The 17994-nt window shown below is 58.9% G+C and overlaps 7 protein-coding genes and 1 pseudogene across 8 annotated transcripts; 4 read left to right on the top strand and 4 right to left on the bottom strand.

Annotated features, from left to right (window-relative positions):
- Window positions 1-1148: 1148 nt before the first annotated feature.
- SPRG_07003 (hypothetical protein) lies at window positions 1149-3320 on the top strand (annotated as a pseudogene; the record flags this gene model as incomplete). Its single annotated transcript has 8 exons — window positions 1149-1818; window positions 1869-2020; window positions 2069-2194; window positions 2244-2294; window positions 2345-2439; window positions 2489-3014; window positions 3057-3141; window positions 3197-3320.
- Window positions 3321-3727: 407 nt separating this feature from the next.
- On the top strand, window positions 3728-4317 carry SPRG_07002 (hypothetical protein). Its single transcript, XM_012346465.1, has one exon. The coding sequence runs from the start codon at window positions 3739-3741 to the stop codon at window positions 4249-4251; it is 513 nt and encodes a 170-aa protein (XP_012201855.1). The 5' UTR covers window positions 3728-3738; the 3' UTR covers window positions 4252-4317.
- Window positions 4295-8567, bottom strand: SPRG_07001 (hypothetical protein). Its single transcript, XM_012346464.1, has 14 exons — window positions 8139-8567; window positions 7680-8087; window positions 7533-7632; window positions 7187-7483; window positions 7027-7148; window positions 6786-6975; window positions 6587-6739; window positions 6406-6539; window positions 5934-6357; window positions 5245-5889; window positions 4740-5193; window positions 4648-4697; window positions 4474-4604; window positions 4295-4428 (listed from the first exon to the last, which is right to left on the bottom strand). The coding sequence occupies exons 1-14, from the start codon at window positions 8552-8554 to the stop codon at window positions 4326-4328; spliced, it is 3627 nt and encodes a 1208-aa protein (XP_012201854.1). The 5' UTR covers window positions 8555-8567; the 3' UTR covers window positions 4295-4325.
- A 510-nt stretch (window positions 8568-9077) lies between these two features.
- Window positions 9078-10607, bottom strand: SPRG_07000 (hypothetical protein). Its single transcript, XM_012346463.1, has one exon. It carries the CDS (start codon window positions 10565-10567, stop codon window positions 9104-9106), a length of 1464 nt encoding a protein of 487 aa, XP_012201853.1. The 5' UTR covers window positions 10568-10607; the 3' UTR covers window positions 9078-9103.
- A 1125-nt stretch (window positions 10608-11732) lies between these two features.
- Window positions 11733-13344, top strand: SPRG_06999 (hypothetical protein). The gene has a single exon (XM_012346462.1). It carries the CDS (start codon window positions 11748-11750, stop codon window positions 13239-13241), a length of 1494 nt encoding a protein of 497 aa, XP_012201852.1. The 5' UTR covers window positions 11733-11747; the 3' UTR covers window positions 13242-13344.
- SPRG_06998 (hypothetical protein) lies at window positions 13252-14475 on the bottom strand. The gene has a single exon (XM_012346461.1). The coding sequence runs from the start codon at window positions 14441-14443 to the stop codon at window positions 13358-13360; it is 1086 nt and encodes a 361-aa protein (XP_012201851.1). The 5' UTR covers window positions 14444-14475; the 3' UTR covers window positions 13252-13357.
- A 634-nt stretch (window positions 14476-15109) lies between these two features.
- SPRG_06997 (hypothetical protein) lies at window positions 15110-15592 on the top strand. The gene is made up of 3 exons (XM_012346460.1): window positions 15110-15283; window positions 15329-15416; window positions 15459-15592. The coding sequence occupies exons 1-3, from the start codon at window positions 15155-15157 to the stop codon at window positions 15536-15538; spliced, it is 297 nt and encodes a 98-aa protein (XP_012201850.1). The 5' UTR covers window positions 15110-15154; the 3' UTR covers window positions 15539-15592.
- Window positions 15593-15594: 2 nt separating this feature from the next.
- Window positions 15595-17018, bottom strand: SPRG_06996 (hypothetical protein; the record flags this gene model as incomplete). The annotated part of the gene is made up of 6 exons (XM_012346459.1): window positions 16623-17018; window positions 16374-16569; window positions 16186-16321; window positions 16042-16134; window positions 15950-15997; window positions 15595-15861 (listed from the first exon to the last, which is right to left on the bottom strand). The coding sequence occupies exons 1-6, from the start codon at window positions 16975-16977 to the stop codon at window positions 15595-15597; spliced, it is 1095 nt and encodes a 364-aa protein (XP_012201849.1). The 5' UTR covers window positions 16978-17018.
- Window positions 17019-17994: the final 976 nt, after the last annotated feature.

Below are 17994 nucleotides of genomic sequence, written 5' to 3'. Positions count from 1 at the left end.
CTGTAGCACAGTGTATACTGCAACATGGCGTTGTCTCGAAGCGCCACGAAGCTCGTTTGGGCGGCTCAGTTGATTTGCCGAACGAGACTGCTTGCCCTTGAGGGCAACGTGGTTGTGCAAGAAGCAATGGGTGCGTCAGCTGTACGAGCGCTTGTGTCGGGAGCAATAATCGTCCGGAGCGTCTTGAGCAGCTGGCATTTCCGTGATCCAACAGCGTTCGACGATGTGGCGGACTCTGCGATGGCGCAGTCATCAGCGCTGTGTGTGTGCCTCCAGCAGCACGATTGGTACAACGTTGCAGTGTACGAGGTGTCGCTACTGGAAGGACCAGCCAGACAAGTGGCATAAAAGGTTCGCATGGTGTGTCGCGGTGTAATGCAAGCGGATCGACGGGAGCTCCAGTGGAGGCCAAAGAAACTGGATGTAGGACGTGTTCTGCTCATGGGATCGCGGTAGCTCCATATATATCGTTGGTGAAGAGACGACCGGTGTTGGCGGCAAGCGTACAGACCCCGAGCAATGCTATTCTGCATGGCACGTCAGCACGAGTACACTATCGTCAGTCTGGCCGCACCGCTGATCAATTCCCTTGGACGAAAACCTCGTGATGTCGCTGGCATGCCCCGGGCAATACGGTAAATTGCACCGACTAGTGGAAATATACGCTGGTGTATTCTCGAAAGTCGAGAAACGTCCAATATTTGGTTGGCTGAAACAACGCTCCTTAATGCCCAATCACCTTTCATATGGCTGGTGTAATATCCAAATGGAGGCATGGGGTTCAACATTGCAGTGTTTTGAAGCCACAATGGTTGTGGCGAACCGAGCTAGCGCAGGACGATGACAAGGGGCTTGATAGATCGTGTATGCAGTGCATTGTTTCATGTTCATGTTCATGATGAAGAGCAGTGTGCACTGCTTCAAGCCACTTCAAGCAGCACTTCACGCTTTGCCGCTTTGCTATGCGCGCATAGACACCACGGTGCGTTCAAGAGTGGCGTGTTTTTAACTATAGCGTAGACACGGCCGCGTCACGCAGGGTACGAATTCCGGATAACGGCGGAGGAAGTTTTTAGTTCTTTTTCCACAAGTCAACACGACAGCGGAGCCCCAACGCCTATCTTCCGACAACCTCCAAGTAGACCAGCATGCTTGACCACGTCTCCATCTTCAGCCAGAGCGGTACCGTTCTCTGGTCGCGCTCCCTCTGCCAGCTGCGCGGCAACCCTGTGGACGAGCTCGTCAAGACCGTGCTCCTTGAGGAGCGCACGGGCCGCAAGGAGCTCAACTACGATGCGTACCAGATGCGCTGGACGCTTGAGAACAAGCTCAACCTCGTGCTCGTCGTCGTCTACCAGAAGGTGCTGCAGCTTCTCTACGTCGACGAGCTCCTCGAGCGCCTGAAGCAAGAGGTCGTCGCCAGCTTCATGGACGAAATCCGTGCGCGTGCGCCGATTGCCTTTGACGAAGCCTTTGACCGGATCCTCCGCGACGTCGAGACGAACTACATGAAAGGCAAGCGCGCCAATACTGCAACGACCAGTACGCGCGCTCTGCCGACGAGCAAGAAGAATGGCGCTGCCAGAGCCGATGCGAGCTCCGACCCAGCCGACAAGGTCGATCCATCCCTCGCAACGTGCCAAACCTCACATCTACGACAGGAAAAGGACGACAGCGAAGGTGTGACGTCGTCGGCCGACGAGCTTGATCGCCTGAAGCACGACATGGCGTTCCTCGCGTCGTCCAAGTCGACCAAGACCATGCGCACGGGCCCGCGCCCATCCAAGTTCAAGAAGAACGTGGACAAGCCCGCCGACGGTATTCCTTGCCTCTTCCATGAGTGTATCCTCATGTTGCGTAATGCGTAGATAAAGGCAAGGGAACCAAGAAGCCCGCGCTTTCGTACACGATCAAGGACAAGATTTCGGCCAAGGACATGGCCAAGCTCGATCAATCCAAGCCGGTCACGGCCGACGACGAGCAGGCGATGCTCGATACCAAGCGGCGCGAAAACATTGGGGTACGCAGTGCGATCGTTGCTCGTAGGTCCTCATGATGCATATTCCAGGCCGACACCATGTCGGACGACGAGAACGAGAGCGAGTCGGAGCAGTCGGGCACGGACGGCAGCTCGGGCTGGAGCTTTGGCCAGACGCGCCTCGGTGACTTTCTGCAGAAAGTGTCGGGCAACAAGGTGCGTCCTCCTAAGGTACCTTCGCAGGTCTCACATGACGAGGATATAGATGCTGACGCGCGAAGACCTGGCGCCTGTCTTGGACCAATTCCGCCAAACGGTACAACTCGTCACTTGTATGTTTTCTTCTCATAACGCGTGCTCCACTAGCTTATTGCCAAGAACGTGGCGACCGAAGTCGCCGAAGAGCTTTGTGAGTCGGTCATGACGACGATGATCGGGAAGCGCCTCGAGAGCTTTACACGGTATCCAGGAACGCGGTTGGAAGCAATTTATGCAAATCCACTCGCTTAGGATCCAAACCGTGGTGCAGAAGGCGCTCGAAACGGCCTTGCTGCGCATCTTGACACCGAAAAAGTCGACGGACGTCTTGCGCGAAGTGCTTGCGGCGCGCGAGGCAGGGCGCTGCTACTCGATTGTGTTTGTCGGTGTCAACGGCGTCGGCAAATCGACGAGCCTCTCGAAAGTGTGCTACTACCTCAAGTCGCGTGGCGTCAAGGTGATGATTGCGGCCTGCGATACGTTCCGGTCGGGCGCGGTCGAGCAGCTCAACCAGCACTGCAAGGTGCTCGACGTGCCGCTCTTTGAGCGTGGGTACGCCAAGGATCCGGCCGCCGTCGCGCGCGATGCGGTGGCATACGGCAACGAAAATGGCTTTGACTGCGTCCTTATCGACACGGCGGGTCGAATGCAGAACAACGAGCCGCTCATGCGCGCGCTCGCCAAGCTCGTGTCCGTCAACAACCCCGACCTTGTGCTCTTCGTCGGCGAGGCGCTTGTCGGCAACGACGGCATTGACCAGCTCTCGCTCTTTGATCGCGTACGTCGTCGACAGTCGCAGCCATGCCTGAGCGATGTGTAGGCGCTCGTCGACTACTCGGACCGCCAGGATCCGCGCCGCGTCGACGGTATCGTCATCACCAAGTTTGACACGATCGATGACAAGGGTACACCGTGCCCTGTTCAGTTCTCTTCGGAGCTCACGCCTCGTCCTCGTCCTAGTCGGTGCGGCTGTCTCGATGGTCTACAAGACGGGCCAGCCCATCATGTTTGTCGGACGGGCCAAAAGTACACGAACCTCACCAAGCTCAACATCAAGACCGTCATGCGCAGTCTCCTCAGCTAAGCTGCTAGTCCATGCGCATGCATCGTTCTGCATCTCTGTCGTTTTAGCTCTTGCCTCGATGGCAATCTCAGGAATATGGGCACCTTTGAAAGCATTGGCATGACGAGAGAGTCCCAACGCAAGACATTGTGTACAGTAACGTTAGCAACAGTTAGTAGAAGGCTCACGGTGTACTAACTAAACACCGGTCAATCAGTACAAGCTTAGTCGGTAGTCGGTCGCCCGTGAAGACTACCGTCGTCTCTCCCAACGTGAAATTATTTATCATCCGGATACGGTTGGCCGAAGTCGGGCGGATGATATCCGGATTCCGTTTGCGAGGGTTCGATCCCGATGCAAGGCAATTGCTCGTTCGGCGCCCTCGGCCACCGCGCGATCCCGTCCATCCACCTCCTTCCCGCCGACCACGCTAGCCAGCATGAGCAATCTTGAGGAGGCCCTCATGGCGCTCTTCCGACCAGGCGCAATCCAGGAAGACATCCTGCGTGCCCTCTTCCAGGGCCCGCCAAACCCACCTGCCGGTCCGCCACGCGTCGTCGACTTGACGCACGAGATCCCGTCGCCACCCGCGCGCAGTCGCCCCGCGGCGAGAGACTCGCCTCCCGCTAAGAAGCGCAAGAAATCGAATGGCAAGGCGCCGGCCGCCACTTCGGCGCCCCTCACGCGCAGCGACGGAAAGGCCGTGCGCTACGACCCAACCCACATGGCGTCGGCCGACTGCACGCAAGTGTGCATGGACAACGCGGTCGCGATGGAGCAGTACACGAAGAACGCGTTCTGCCCTATCTGCCTCGACGAATTCAATGAGCTCGCGTCGACGTCGTGCGGCCACCTCTTTTGCGCACCGTGCATCAGCAACGCCGTCGCCGTCAACGGCAAGTGCCCGCTCTGCCAGGCGTCGCCGGTTCAAATCCACCTGCTGCACATGTAGTCGTCGTCGTCGCCGCCGTGTATTTATCCCCTCCCACACCACACCCAAGAAGACCACGTATACACCCTTATCTTCTACTTGCGCGGAAAGAGCGAGCTGTAAAACTCGCCGGGCAGCACGGGCGCCACGTGGTCCCGGACAACGCCTGCAATGAGCTTGGTGCGCTTGTCCTGTGGCCTAGAAAGCGCAGCATGAGAACGCGCTGTGCATGTCGGCTCGCACCGGATCGGCGACTGGGTCGAGAGGCCGAGCGAGTGCTGGTGGCGCTGCTGCAGTCGGTGCACGTGCACGGCGTTGAGGGCCGTTTGGCGCACAAGTGGTCCGAGCCATTCGCCGCTAATGACCATGCCGTCCTAGTCATAGCTATAGACACCGCTCAACTGCGACGCAGTCTACCTGGAGCGGCCCCAAAACACGCCCGGCAAACGTATCGTCGTCGAGGGCGCCTAGGTCGCGTGACGCCACGTGCATCGGCAGAGGCAACAAACCTGCGTCGTTGCGGTCGCTCTCGAAGACGGAGCCAGCGACGGAAATGCGGACGCAAAAGAGCCCTTCGTCGAGCGGGTCGATGATGATGTAGACGCTCGCGCGCGGGTGCGGGAGACCGTACGCCGACGCCCAGAGCGCCGAGCCCGGCGTGTACTTTTGCTGGCACTCGTTCCACACGATGAGCACCTCGGCGTTGGCGAGAAGCGGGCGGTGCGCGGCCAGCGTCGGCGTGTAAAACGCCACCTCGTAGTTGTACTGGGCGTACACGAGCGCTTGGCCGGTCTCGCGCGGACTGTGCCCGAGGAACCCGCCGTAGGCGCGTACGTCGACGGTCCAGCCCATCGTCGCCACAAACGCAGCGTACGCAGGCGACGGCGTCGACGTTTGGTCGAGCGTCGCAATCGAATCAAAGCCATTGGCGGAAGGACCGTTGACCGTGTACGCAATGCCAATCTACAATTCCCATCCAAACATGAGCACAGAAAACAACAATAAGGATCCAACCTCGTACGTCTCGCGGGTCGGGAGACGGTCCAGTGCGCGGAGGTCGCGGAGGAGACCATCGGTGTTGGTGAGCGGGAAGAAGGAGCCCCAGGATCCGATCGAAATGAACCCGAGTTGCGAGAGCAGCCGGCGGGCGTCGTTGGACGACGTCGTCGGTCGGGGCGCCTCGAGCGGCTCGGGCCCGCTCGCGTCGCCCGCGTGCTGCGCGAGGATCATCTCTTCGGCCTCGCGCTGCGCTTGCAGCAGCTGCACAAACGTCTCGACGTCGCGCGCGGCCACGTTGCCTTCGGCCGCGTCCAAGGTAGCGCTACTGGAGCTGCTCCAGTTGGTGAGCTGCGGTGCGTTCTGCCGAAGCGCTTGCAGCAGCGGGTCGGTCGGCGCAGCGTCGCCGTCCATATCAATCTCTGCGTCGTGGTGGTACGTGTAAAAGGATGACGTGCGCGTGGGCCGCGCGACGGGCGGCGACGGCGCCGGTGCACCCAGCGGCGTGTACCGGTACTGGGCTTTGACCCGCCACGCGTAGTGGCCGCTCGCGTCCCGGAGCGAGACCGAGAGGCTGCCGTCGTCGCCTTCGAGGAGGCCCACCAGTGTGCCGTGGTTCCACACAAAGTATCGGCTCTGCGCATGCTCGTCGTCGTCGAGGACCTATGAAACTATCAATCTTTCACGAGCGAGAGCCTTGTGTATACGCTGTGGCGCGCGTCCGTGGCCGTGTTGGCGTGGTGTTTGACGAGGTACTCGAGGACCTCGTGCGCGCTTTGGCGCGTCGCGTCGTCGGCGTGCGGCACAAGAGGCACAAAGTCTTTTCGGTAGTCGGCGCAGTCGACGACGGTGGCAATGATCTTGACCATGATCTGCGTCTTGCTCAACAGCTGTGGCGTCGTCACAATCCATTCGAGGAGACAGCCCATCGCCGATGCAATGAGCTGGTCGACGTACGGCGGCGGCGACCGCATCGTGCGCAGCGCCTGGGCGTTGGACGCCATGAACTCACATACGCAGCTGATCAAGTAGACGCAGGACGAGAAGACGTGCTTGTAGAGGTGCTCGCTCACGATCGTGAGGTACCGGAGGCACTCGAGCGCTGTAAAGACGCAAGCGGGCTTCCACCGACTAGGCCATCACGTCCGTTCGCATCCTCCACATCATACAAAAGACTACCTCGGAATCTTGGTCAAAAACGAGCAAATGCTCGTGATCGTCATGGGCACTTGCGAGTTGCGCGTCGAGGCAAGGCCCATGGACCAAAAGAGCGCCTCCTTCTGCACCGCGATCGTGAGCAGCCACATGGCCATCTACATCGAACGGTCGGTCGTTGCGCCTCCGAAACACAATTCGACACCTGTTGGTTGGTCGAGTCGACCTCCGACTTGAGGCATCCAATGAGGAGCGTGACGACGTTCGAGCTCTGGTACCGCGGCAGGCTCGAGTAGACAAGGGGTAAGCCGTCCACGTGCCCCGTCAAGGTCTTCTCCACTTGCTTTGTGATGGAAATCTACAAACGTCAGCATCAATACCGTGGTGCTCAAAACGATATGTACGGGCAAGTGCGAGTGGATCGTGAGCAGCGAGCTGCAGGCTTCGATGCAGGCGCGCCGGAGAAGCGTGATCGGCACGCCGCCAATCGCAGAGACACCTCCTCCCTCGTCGCCGACCGAGAGACGCTTGCGCGGCGACGAGGCCCCACTGGCACTCTCCTTTCGGACGCTCGGGCTCTTGGTCGCGCTCAGTCTACGCTCCATCCAAATAGTGACAACACACTTGTCTTGCCACGTCATGTACCGGAAGATGCGGTCGATCGCGTGGTGAAAGCTGCCGGCGAGGACGCCGACGCCGCGCAGCGTGTGGGTGCCGTGCGTGCCAAAGATGCGCGAACAGCTCGCGACGGCCGACGCCACGAGCACCTAGCATCCGCTTTTTCTTTTACAAAGGAGGCAATTACATCGTCGTCGTCGAGCAGGGCCTTTTGGATCGCCATGAGCGCGCGGATGGTGAAGGGCCACGTGACTTGCTTGGTGCGACCGCCGCCGTGCTGGCTCAGGAGGTCGCCAAGGCACCGCACGGCCTCGGCGCGACAGAGGGCAAAGCGCGGGAGACCCGTTCGGTTCAACGACGCGTCAAAAAGCCAGGGGCCCAGGATACGCAAGACCGTGTTGACGTCGGGCAGCTGCGGCTGCTTCTCGTCCGACGTCGCGGGTGCCACGTATGTGAGGACGTTGGCGAGCCGCCGGATACCGCTCTACGCGTCACGCTCGATCATTTGAAAAAATATTTTGGGAAAGGCGTACGATGGCCACGAGGTAGACATCCGGGTCGGCAAAGAGGCTCGGGTGGCCAATCACGCGCATGATGCGGTACCACGCGTAGGCTAAAAGCGCGCTCTCGAGCCTACAGAGCGAGCCATCGAAGGTTGATACAATGAGATCCGGACGAACTCGAGCTGGGTCGGGGTGCGGTCGCTCCACGGAATCGCAATCACATGGGACGTGGCGGTCGTCGTCGCGGACGCATCGGCAGCGATGCGCGCCATGAGCTGCTCCGTGAGCGCATACGAGATGACGTTCCACTGCTCGATGACAGTCTTTCGGTGGAGCCATCGGCGGCAAAACTTGAGGAGCATGTTCCAGAGGTCGCCTTTGACGCCGGTAAACTGGAGCGAGATGGTAAACTGCTCCAGGGTCACGCGAATGAGCTGCCCGCAGAGCGCCGAGGCAAGACTGTGCTTGGTGCCGTGGAGGACGCAGTCGGTGATGCCCAAAAGGAGACGCAGAAAGTGATCCCACGTCGTTGGCGTGAGCGTCGCGGCCCGTTTTCGGCCCAGAAGCGAATACAAGTCGAGGACCCTACATCACGCGAAGGATGACACGCAGTAGGAGTAGACGACGAGAGCGTACTTCTCACAGAGCGAGATGTGCTTGGCGAGGAGCTCGGGCTTGCCGCGCGTCGCGTCGCGGTCTTCAAAGATCAACGACATGTGTCCGAGGAGGTCGCGGATGAACTCTTGCTCTTGGCCGAGCATGCACTTGGGGCGGCCGTCTCCGTGGAGGCCAAGCCACTTCTCGTAGATACGCGTCGCGCCCGCAATGACGTCGGCGTCTTCCATGCCCAGCGCAAAGCTGTGGCCGAGGGCCTCCATGGACCACTTGACGTGCGTCGGCGTCGCGAGCACGTCCGCTTCGTCGCCGGCACCGAGGAAGCCGATGACCATGGAGCAGATGCCCCGCTGGCAGCTCTCGTTGAAGCCCTTGAGCACGTGCGCTTCCGGAGGCGCATGCAGCAGCTCGCACTTGCCGACCCAGGAGAGGAACATGGCGCTGGTTCTATGACGGCGGCTGGCGAAAGACTTGGGGAGTAGGATTCATCAGCGCCGGCTGGGCGCTTTCTTTTTTGCAGCATTTAAAGATTGCTCGATATTTGTATGCAACGTGATGTCTTTTATTGCTGCGTCGAACGAGTGTAATCGAAAACCGACCAATCACAGCGCTTCGACCGACTGTGAAATTTCGCCGCCGGCCGGCTCCTGGGCGCAGAGGCTCCGCGAGCTGCTTGGCGAAGCATCCATGCGCGGATGGGTCCTGCACGCTCTATGGCCATCATGGCCATGGAGGCGATGGCTGCATGCGGCTAGCGCCAAGCGCGCGCGGCGACAGCGAGGCCATCGACCCGATACGCGCATGTTGCACCTCGTTGCCGTGCTGCAGGCAGCCACGGCTGCAAGGCGCGATGGCCCTCTCCACCGACGATCATCTGCATACAGCAGTGCGAATGCATGCACAAGACTATTAGGTCCTGCTGCTCCTTGGATGCCAGCAGTCATGTCAAGATGCATGAGACGCAAGGATCGTGTTGGCATCAACGACTATTCGTGCACGGCAAACGCAAGGATGCTCTGGTACGTGCTGAGGACCATGCGCAGCTCGGCACGCGTCACGTTCTCTCTCCACATGATCTCGACCATGTGATGCTGGCCGTGAAAGTACGGGCAGAGGCGCTGGAAGAGGTCAAAGACGGGGCTCGACGACGACATGCGTGCAAGCTGGGCCATGTAATCCTTCTCCGCCGACGGCTCGGCCGGTGACGAACTCACGTCGGTCTCTTGCGGGATCATGAGGTAGATGTAGCGATGCAGCTGCACGATAAAGTCGTGCTGGAGGAGCCAGATGAGCATGTGGATGTACTCGAGCTTCCGGTGCTGCGAGAGCGTGTTCATGTACACCGAGATGCGGTGCTTGCCCATAAAGGTCGCAAGCACCTCGCCGAGCTCAAAGCTCGTGAACTTGCGGCGGAATTCGAGCGCGAGCGCCGAGTGCGCGTGCAAGTTGGCGGTCGGGCGCACTTGGTAAATGTTGTGCATCGTGACGGCATCCAGAACGCGCGCGACGCCCCAGTACACGAGGTGCGCGGCCAGCCGGAAGAGCTGCTTGAGCGGGATGCCTGTCTCGACCATGAGCTCGTGGAAGTCGCGCAGCGGGTTGTGGGCCTCGATGACGAGGCGGAGGTGCGGCGACGCGTCGGACGGGAGCGCTTCGAGGATCTTTTCGTTCTCGGCCAGCAGCAGTAGCGTGTGGTACGGCCGGATCGACGTGATGTCAAACCGGTTCGAGTCGTAGAGCGTGAGCGAGAGCTGCACCCAGCGGTTGAGCACGACGTGGACCGAGCCGTCTTCTTCGAGGCCGTGGTAGACGGCCTTGAGGTCGTTGGCGAGGATGCTCTTCCCGAGCGCAACGTCGATGAGCGTCTGCGGGTCCGAATCGACTTCCTGGTACGATGTCTCTTGCGGCGCGTTGCTGTTGTCGTCCATGTTGCTGCTCATGTGGTGGAGCCGTTCGTTCTGTGCAATCTCGTCGCGAATGTGAAGGAGCTCGCGCACCTCCTTCGTCACAAAACCAACCCGATTCTCTTCATGTAAGAGCGCGTTGGCGAGCTGCGCAGCCACCTGCGCGTACGCTTCGACCTTGCGCTTGTGGTCGCCGGGCGCCGGGTCCATCTCCATGTGGAACTTGGTCTCGTCCAAGGCAAAAATGACGTTGAACATGGACGTCTCGCGGTGCGCTTGTCCCGAGGCTGGCGCCGATGGAACGTTGATGGCCACGGGGTGGCTCACGAAGCGCAGGTCGTCGATCACGAGCTCGAACGTTTGGTTGCAGAGCGCGTTCTTGGGCCGGAAGAGCTTGGCCACGAGCGCCGAGCTTAGCCGGTGGAACGCCGAGATATGGCTGTCGCTCTGCGGCGCCGGGTACCGGAACGCGAGGTTGCAGCCCTTGTGGATGTCATCGACGACGAAGGCGACGCCCAAGCACGACCCGAGCGAGGCTGCGCTCATCGCCTCGATAGTAAGACTACGATATCCGGACTTCTCGTCGATATCCGTAAAAGGGAAACTCCTTCAAACCAAACGAGACTCGTTTGTCCCAAGATGCAAGGGGTTTGTCCCACAGCGTCCCACAGCCGTACTATAGTATGGGAATGTCTGGGACTGCGATTCCAGAAAGTTGGTTGTATTTGCGATCCCAGAAAGTTGGTTGTATTTGCAATACCGGGACTTGGCACCTTTATAAAAGTACGAACGAGCCCACGTGGTCGAGACCATATCATCGCCGCAGTAGCCATGTTGCAATCGTTGGCGCTGACAATGTAAGTAGCACAACAACCCTTCTCCTGGTCTCTACTCGGTCGTTCGTTGACGTCCAGGATCAAGGGAAGAAACATCTTGAATATATGTATTCCATTGTCCAGGATGAACGGTCAAGGAGGTATTGCCAAAAGGGTTGCTTGAGTGCATTCCAACACGATCAAAGATTCCATTCGAGGCTTGGCGCGATCTTCTCAGAGACGCCGAGCCTTGTCCGCACCCTTACCTTGTTCTTGATCAGCTACTCATTCATGCAGCGGATCACGAGCCCAGCGCGATCTTGAAGCGTACCGCCGCGACCCAATCGCCGAGCGCTGGACCGTCGCCAGCTGCTACGTCTGCCGTCAGACGTTGCTGACACATATGGTGAATGGGTGGTAGTAATGAAGCGGCGACTGATGGTCTGTCGATTTTGTGGCTGCGAAGGCCTGCCACCCATGTCCTGTCGCGGCGACTTCAACCAGAACGAGCAATGCAACCGAGCAAGAACAAAAGCAGACCCTTTCTGATGTTTTCTGATACACCCGTTCGTTCGTTCGCCCATGTCGCTGGCCCACCGCCGCAAGCCGTCAACCACCAATCTTCCACGGCGGTGGCAACGACCCGGCAGCTTCATTACTACGTCGTCTCCAGCGCATGAAGCTGCGCCAAACCTTCTCCGCTGCTTGGCTGTAGCCGAGCTAAGATCTATTTGGTAATCGCGTCGTACCCTCATGCAGCAAGAGAGACGAGCACGTCAGCCACCCGATCGCAACCCACGCTGCTTGAAGATACCCATTGGTCCAACCTTCCGGATACGAGCCGTCGAATCCGCATACGCTGATCGACGCTCGCAACGGAACGCACTCTTCAACTTGCTCGCACTCGGCGCATGACTTCTTCACCCGTGCTGCGTCAGAACCTCTACGCGGTCGGTGTCTGCGCCTTCTCGTCCCTTGGTGGCATCTTCTTTGGCTACGACAACGGCGTCGCCGGGGGTGTTATGGTCATGCCGTCGTTCCTCGACGCCTTTTGCATCGGGTACGACGGCAACAGCGAGGTCGCTTGCAACGCTTCCACCGCCAACCTGCCGCCCAATTGGCTCAACTTTACCACTTTGTACAACGTGCTCTACTACGTTGGCTGCATGTTTGGCGCGGTCGTCGGCGGCTACACGGCCGACAAGTACGGCCGCCGGACCACCATCTGCTCGTCCGCTGTCTTTTACGGCCTCGGCGGCGTCCTCCTCATCACATCGAGCGCCCACGCCCAAGTCTATATCGCGCGCCTCGTGCAAGGCTTTGGTGTTGGCAACGCGACGTTTTCGCTGCCGATTTTCGCGGCTGAGATGGCCCCCAAGGAGCTCCGCGGGATGCTCTCGGGGCTCATGCAGATGGCGTGCGTGACTGGCATCGTGCTGGCGGGCGTCATTAACGCGATCATCCAGGATGTGAACCAAGGCTGGCGCATCACGGTCGGCATCGGTCTCGTCTTCCCCGTGATCGTCATGGTCGGGATCTTTTGCGTGCCCGAGTCGCCGCGCTGGACGTACAAAGCGCGCGGTCGAGACGCTGCGGCTGTGATGCTCAAGCAGCTGCGCCGCCATGACGACATCCACGACGAACTCAATGCGATTGGCGACGTGCTCGAAGAGGAAGGGTCGGCCCAGGCGGCGTGGATGGACCTCTGGCGCGACCAGTCGGTGCGCCGCCGCGTGCTCATCGCGATGGGTCTGCAGCTGCTGCAGCAAGGCACGGGTGTCAACGCCGTCTTTGCCTACGGCGGGCAGATCTTCAAGGACGTACTTGGTCTTGGCATCATCTGTCTCCTCATGATCCAAATCGTCAACTTTCTCTCGACGATCCCGGCCATGCGCTGGGTCGATCACCACGGCCGCCGCAAGCTGCTCCTCTTCGGCGCCATTGGCATGGTGATTGGGCACGTCGTCTCGGCGACGGCGTTCACGGTCGGCTGCGACGGCGACACGGACTCACTGGGCTGCTCCAAGAGCGCAGGCTGGGTCATGGTGGTCTTTACGATGGTGTTCATCTTTAGCTTTGCGATCTCGTGGGGTCCGATCTGCTGGATCTACCCGGCCGAGATTTTCCCGATGAGCGTCCGCGCGAAAGCCGTCTCGATCTCGACGACGACCAACTGGGCGATGGGCGCCATCATGATTGGCATCCCCAAGCTCTTCCCGTACCTCAACATCAACGGCGTCTTCTTCCTCTTTGCAGCGTTGTGCTTGGTCGCAGGCGCCTTCGTGTACTTCAAGTGCCCCGAAACCAAAGGTCTTCTCCTCGAAGACATTGAAATGCTCTTTGAGCGACCTAGCGACGTGCGCCCCAAGACACCCAAGACGCCGCACCACGATGATATCATGTAGGACCAATTTACCGGCAAACTTTTTCTTGCAAAACGTCAAATCGTTAAAATTTCAGATATTTCGGGTGGGTAAAACTTACTACATGTACGACTATAAAACCCTATTCCTTGTTTTGCCTAAACGTCGCACTCGAGCTGGTTGGAGGACGCTTCGTCTGTGAGCTGGTTCGAGGACGCTTGGTCTGTGGGAAGCTCGGCATGGCGACAAGCGCTGGGCTTCTCGTCATCTTGGTTGGGCGTTGTCGATGTCTCGTTGTCCGATGGACTCGCGTCAGACGTGTCCTCTTGGTTGGACACTGCTTCGTCTTCGTATCGAACTGCGTCGAGCTTGTCCGACTTCATCATTTTCATAAACTGCTGGAACTCGCGCATGGTGGGGAACACTATGCCGTCCAGGACCGGGTTGGCGTGGTGGAAGGCCTCGCCGTTCACGGTGAAGACATACTTTTCGACGTTGGCTTGGATGCTCAGCGGCCCGTCTGATGCTTGCACTTGCCGGTGCATCATGTGCTTGTCGCAAGCGACGTACAGGACATGGACGACGGCTTGCGCTGGGAGGTGCGCGGTGCTGAACGAGATGGTCTTTTCCTTCTCGACTTGGATGAACTGGTCAAAGACGGCCTCTTCCTGGAGGCCTTCGGGCGAGTCGTTCTCATGGTAAATCAGCTGCACGTAGCCTGGCGCACCCTTGCACTTGACGTGGAGGAGCTCGCCGAGCTCGTGCGTATCCCGCTTCCAATCGTGCACTATCTGCACAACGCACGGCTCGGTGAACGCCGGGTCGGACGACGGATGCTCGCTTAAGCTGGACGACGTTGTCTCAAGATAGGCGCGTACGTAGTGGTCGTGCTTGGACTTGTGAAGGTAGTCGTGCGGCGCGAGCCCGTTGACGTCCCGCATTGGCCGCGCGCCTCGCGCCAACAAGTACGGCAGCACAAACGTCTTTTGCGCGACAAACATGTGGTGCAAGATCGTCCAGTTGTTGCGCTGCGGGTCCATCGCGTTGACGTCGACGCCGTGCTTGAGGAAGAGCTCGAGGATGCACTGGAGGCGTTGGCACGTCGTCGCGAGGTACGCGCAGGCGTGAAAGGCCTGGACGACGTCGATGGCCGCACTGTCGGGCGTCTCGAGCAGCGCCTTCTGCACGTCGTTGATGTCGCTGAAGCTCGTAATGCTCTCGAGCACGCTCGGCGAGTTGCCCATGCTACTGCTGCTGCGTCCGGCCTTTCTTATTCTCCAATGTCCTATCAGGTGAAAACCTCTTGGCAAAAGATCGTTTTTCGAAGCTGTCCGCATAAGTATCCGGATACGAGTGAGCTGGAAATAGTGTTGAAATTGCACAGTTGAACTTTCTGCGACTCGTCTTCATGTTGCTAGGATACCACAGGCATCGCAGGATACCAGAGCTCTAGCTTGTAAGCGCTACTGGTACATCGCCTTGCTATGGCGTATTGAATATGTTCGCGCAAGTCGACCGACCATTTTCGGTCGACTTGCGCGAACGTTCTTTACTGTTTAGAAAAGTTCTATCGTCGTCATTATACCGTCCTTGCGCTCTCGCCGCTGCAGTGTAACCTTCCATGCAGTGCCGAGCAGCGCCCAGTGCAGACAATCGGAGCCCTGTTTCCACCGAGGCGGTCTATGGACGTTTGTTTCCAGCCAAAACATCGGTGATTTCAGGTTATCGAGGAAGCAGGCCGCTCTGACTGCCTTGTGGCTACCGATATATACGCTTGTGCGATGAGCGATGCAGACAACGATCTAATATACATGTATAATGTGCGGACGCATCCAGTATCAAAGAAGCTGCAATGTTGATTCTAAAGCACACCATTTTACACCCTCAATTACAGGAAATAGTGTATGTATCATTCGCTTGCCGTTGCTGCGGGTGGCAGAACGCGCTTGGAACCGATGCGGATCCCGCTGCGTGTACTGGCCGGCGAAGACGGCAAGCCTGAATGGTCCATCATCGAGCTCCAAGGTGAGCTCATTAGCGAGACCAAGGCTTCGCTGGGTCTTGGCCATCTCGAGTACAAGAAGGTACGGCGGCGCGTTGCCAGCCCGAGCATGACACCGCGTGTTTAGGGCGTGCCGACGCTGCTCATCGGGAACCATCTCCTCGAAGGCAAGGCTGCCAAGCTCGCCAAGCCCATGGCCATCATGCGCAAAGACGGTGCGTCATGCGAGCCTCGATCAACGCCATAGTGGTGCGTAGGTGGCGCCGCCTACACGGTCGTCGGCATTGCGCGGAAGAAGCTCATTTTCAACACTCGGCCCAAGCCCGTTTTGACATGATCGCTGCAGAAGATGTATATTACCCGCAAATGCATCACCATTACCAGTCGCCCATGTTAGTCGAACGTCGGCGTCGGAAAGTAGTCTTTGGGCAAACCGACCAGCGGACAGGCCACGTCCCAGAGCCGCTTGGCCAAGTCCGCGTCCACAAAGCGTGCTGGCAGCTCTTCGATCTCGGACCGCGCAAGGTAGTGGCCGCCAGTGAGATGGCGGCACGTCGCAGCAAACACGGGCGTGTACGCGCCTTGCTCGCCTGTCTGCTGCAAGAACGGTCGCAGCCAGTTGAACCAATGGGCCAACGTGTTCAAGAACGGGTGCATGTTCTTTGCATGTTGGACATGACCAGTCCCGGGTGCGCGCAGTTGACCTGCGGTGGGATTCTCAGCAAACAATGCTGCTGCGTGAACGTACCGTCAGCGTCGTGTCGGCGTACCGGCGGTGCAGCTCTTGGGAAAAGAGCTAGAGTACATTGATAGGCATACACGCGCGGGAGAGAATCGTACGTAGTTGGCCCATTTGGTCCAGTTGTACACGCCTTGGCCCGTGCCGTAGTCGTGCTTGGTGTTCAAGTCCTCGAACGGGATCTTGGTCGCCCACTGCACGTGTTTACATAAGAGCGGGAGTCTCCGAGACAGCAAGATAGATACCTTCATGACGCACGAGCCCACGTTCACGACGCGGCCGTCGTCGGCGCGAAGCAAAGCAGGAAGCAGGAGGTTGGTGAGAAGGAACGGCCCGAGGAAGTTGGTGCCCAACATCGCCTCAAAGCCATCCACTGTCTCGCTACGGACGTGGCATGAGCCTCAAGCGATACACCGATGCTACGGTATCGTACTGGCGGCGGTAGTGGTTCACACCCGCGTTGTTGATGAGGATGTGGAGGGTCCGCCCCGACTTGAGAAATTCGGCGGCGAACGCTCGGACTGACGCCAAGCTGCCGACGTCGAGCGCCATGAACTCGAGCTTGGATGAACTTGTGGTCGCAGCGACTTGCTTCATCGCGTCTTCGGCGCGCTCCTTGGACCGACAGGCTACATGCGCAGGAGGAAGAGGCCATGCATCGCGTACGCTGTTGGTGTCGTACCAAAGATGACGTGGGCGCCCATTTGCGCGAGCTGGCGGGCAATCTCGAGGCCGATGCCGGCGTTGGCGCCGGTGACGATGGCGACCTTCTCGGTCAAGTCCTCGTCCTGGTACGTCTTGCCTTGGAGGATCATGATGTAGGCGGAGATCGTGTTGAAGATGCTGAAGATTTCGAGCCCGTAGTAGTACTCGTCCGAGATCGTGCCAAAGGCGCCGTGAATGAGCAAGAGGGTCGCGACCGCCACGAGCGAGTAGCGCAGGACGAAGGTGTGCGTCCATGGGATGTCGCCCATCGGCGCGCGGAAGAGCAGCAGCACCAGCACGTACGTCGCCCCGACGTCCGTGATAGTCACCATCGTCGTCAGACTGCTGGTTTGTGGTTGAGTTTTTTGCGGATTTTTGAGTTTTATGCCGACCTGAAACTCAACACGCAAAACATATGCTGGAATGTGATGGACGACGACACGGCGGGATCTCTGGGTCAAGCTTGGGCCAAGGGTATATCAAATATGCACCTTGCTCTGGGCTCACGCCAATCGTCCACCTTTCGTTGACCGGCCGACCAGCTTGACCGGAAGAGTTCGCAGGTCATTGGTGTACATGGACACCACGCTAAGATGGACAAGCGATGCGGTGGACGAGGTAGTAGGTGCGAAGTGCGTGACGTGGCAGTGTTGATGACGCAGCATCTATAAGCCTCTAGCCGCTCAGTCTGAAAGGAGGTAGGGTGACCGTGCCACGTGGCACGACAGCGACGTCGCATTCAAAGTGCAATATCGACGTCAGTCTGGTGTCTGCAGCCCCACAGCTTTCGACGACGAGGCTCCAAGCGAGGAAGCCATCGCCCAAGACACTACGGTATGTGAGTATTATGGCGCGCCCTGTCGCTGCGGACGAGGAACTGTCGCGTTGGTCGCTTCCACGAGCTTCGCCGAGCGACGCAGCCTTCGGTTGCATGGTCCCTGCACAGTCTTCAACTGGAGAACTGGAGCGACAGTGCGCCTCAGTGGGCGACCTGGATGTTGGTCCATCGCCCTCTCTCGCGGCGGAACAACCAAGGGCAAGGGTGCCACGAAAAAATTCCCCACATTGAAGTTTGCAACTCAACGCCAAACTCAATTCGGCAGTCATCTGATCTATTGCAGTCCACCAATCGTATGCATGTAACGACTCTACGTGGCGTATGATTGGTGCATTATGAGCAAGGAGCCGACCCGATTGGTCGTCCGGATACGCAAGGAAACTGTGTGGCCGGAGCTCATTTGGAGATTTCGCCGGAAACCAAAACGATGGCCGAGCACATTGCGGCGGCCTTTGCGGCGCTCAAGATTGCGCATGAGAACGTCGACCACGTGGCAGCCTTCACGGTCGAG

Source organism: Saprolegnia parasitica, assembly GCF_000151545.1.
Source record: "Saprolegnia parasitica CBS 223.65 unplaced genomic scaffold supercont2.29, whole genome shotgun sequence".
Taxonomy (NCBI): domain Eukaryota; phylum Oomycota; class Saprolegniomycetes; order Saprolegniales; family Saprolegniaceae; genus Saprolegnia; species Saprolegnia parasitica.
This window is presented reverse-complemented; position numbering and strand designations above follow the sequence as displayed.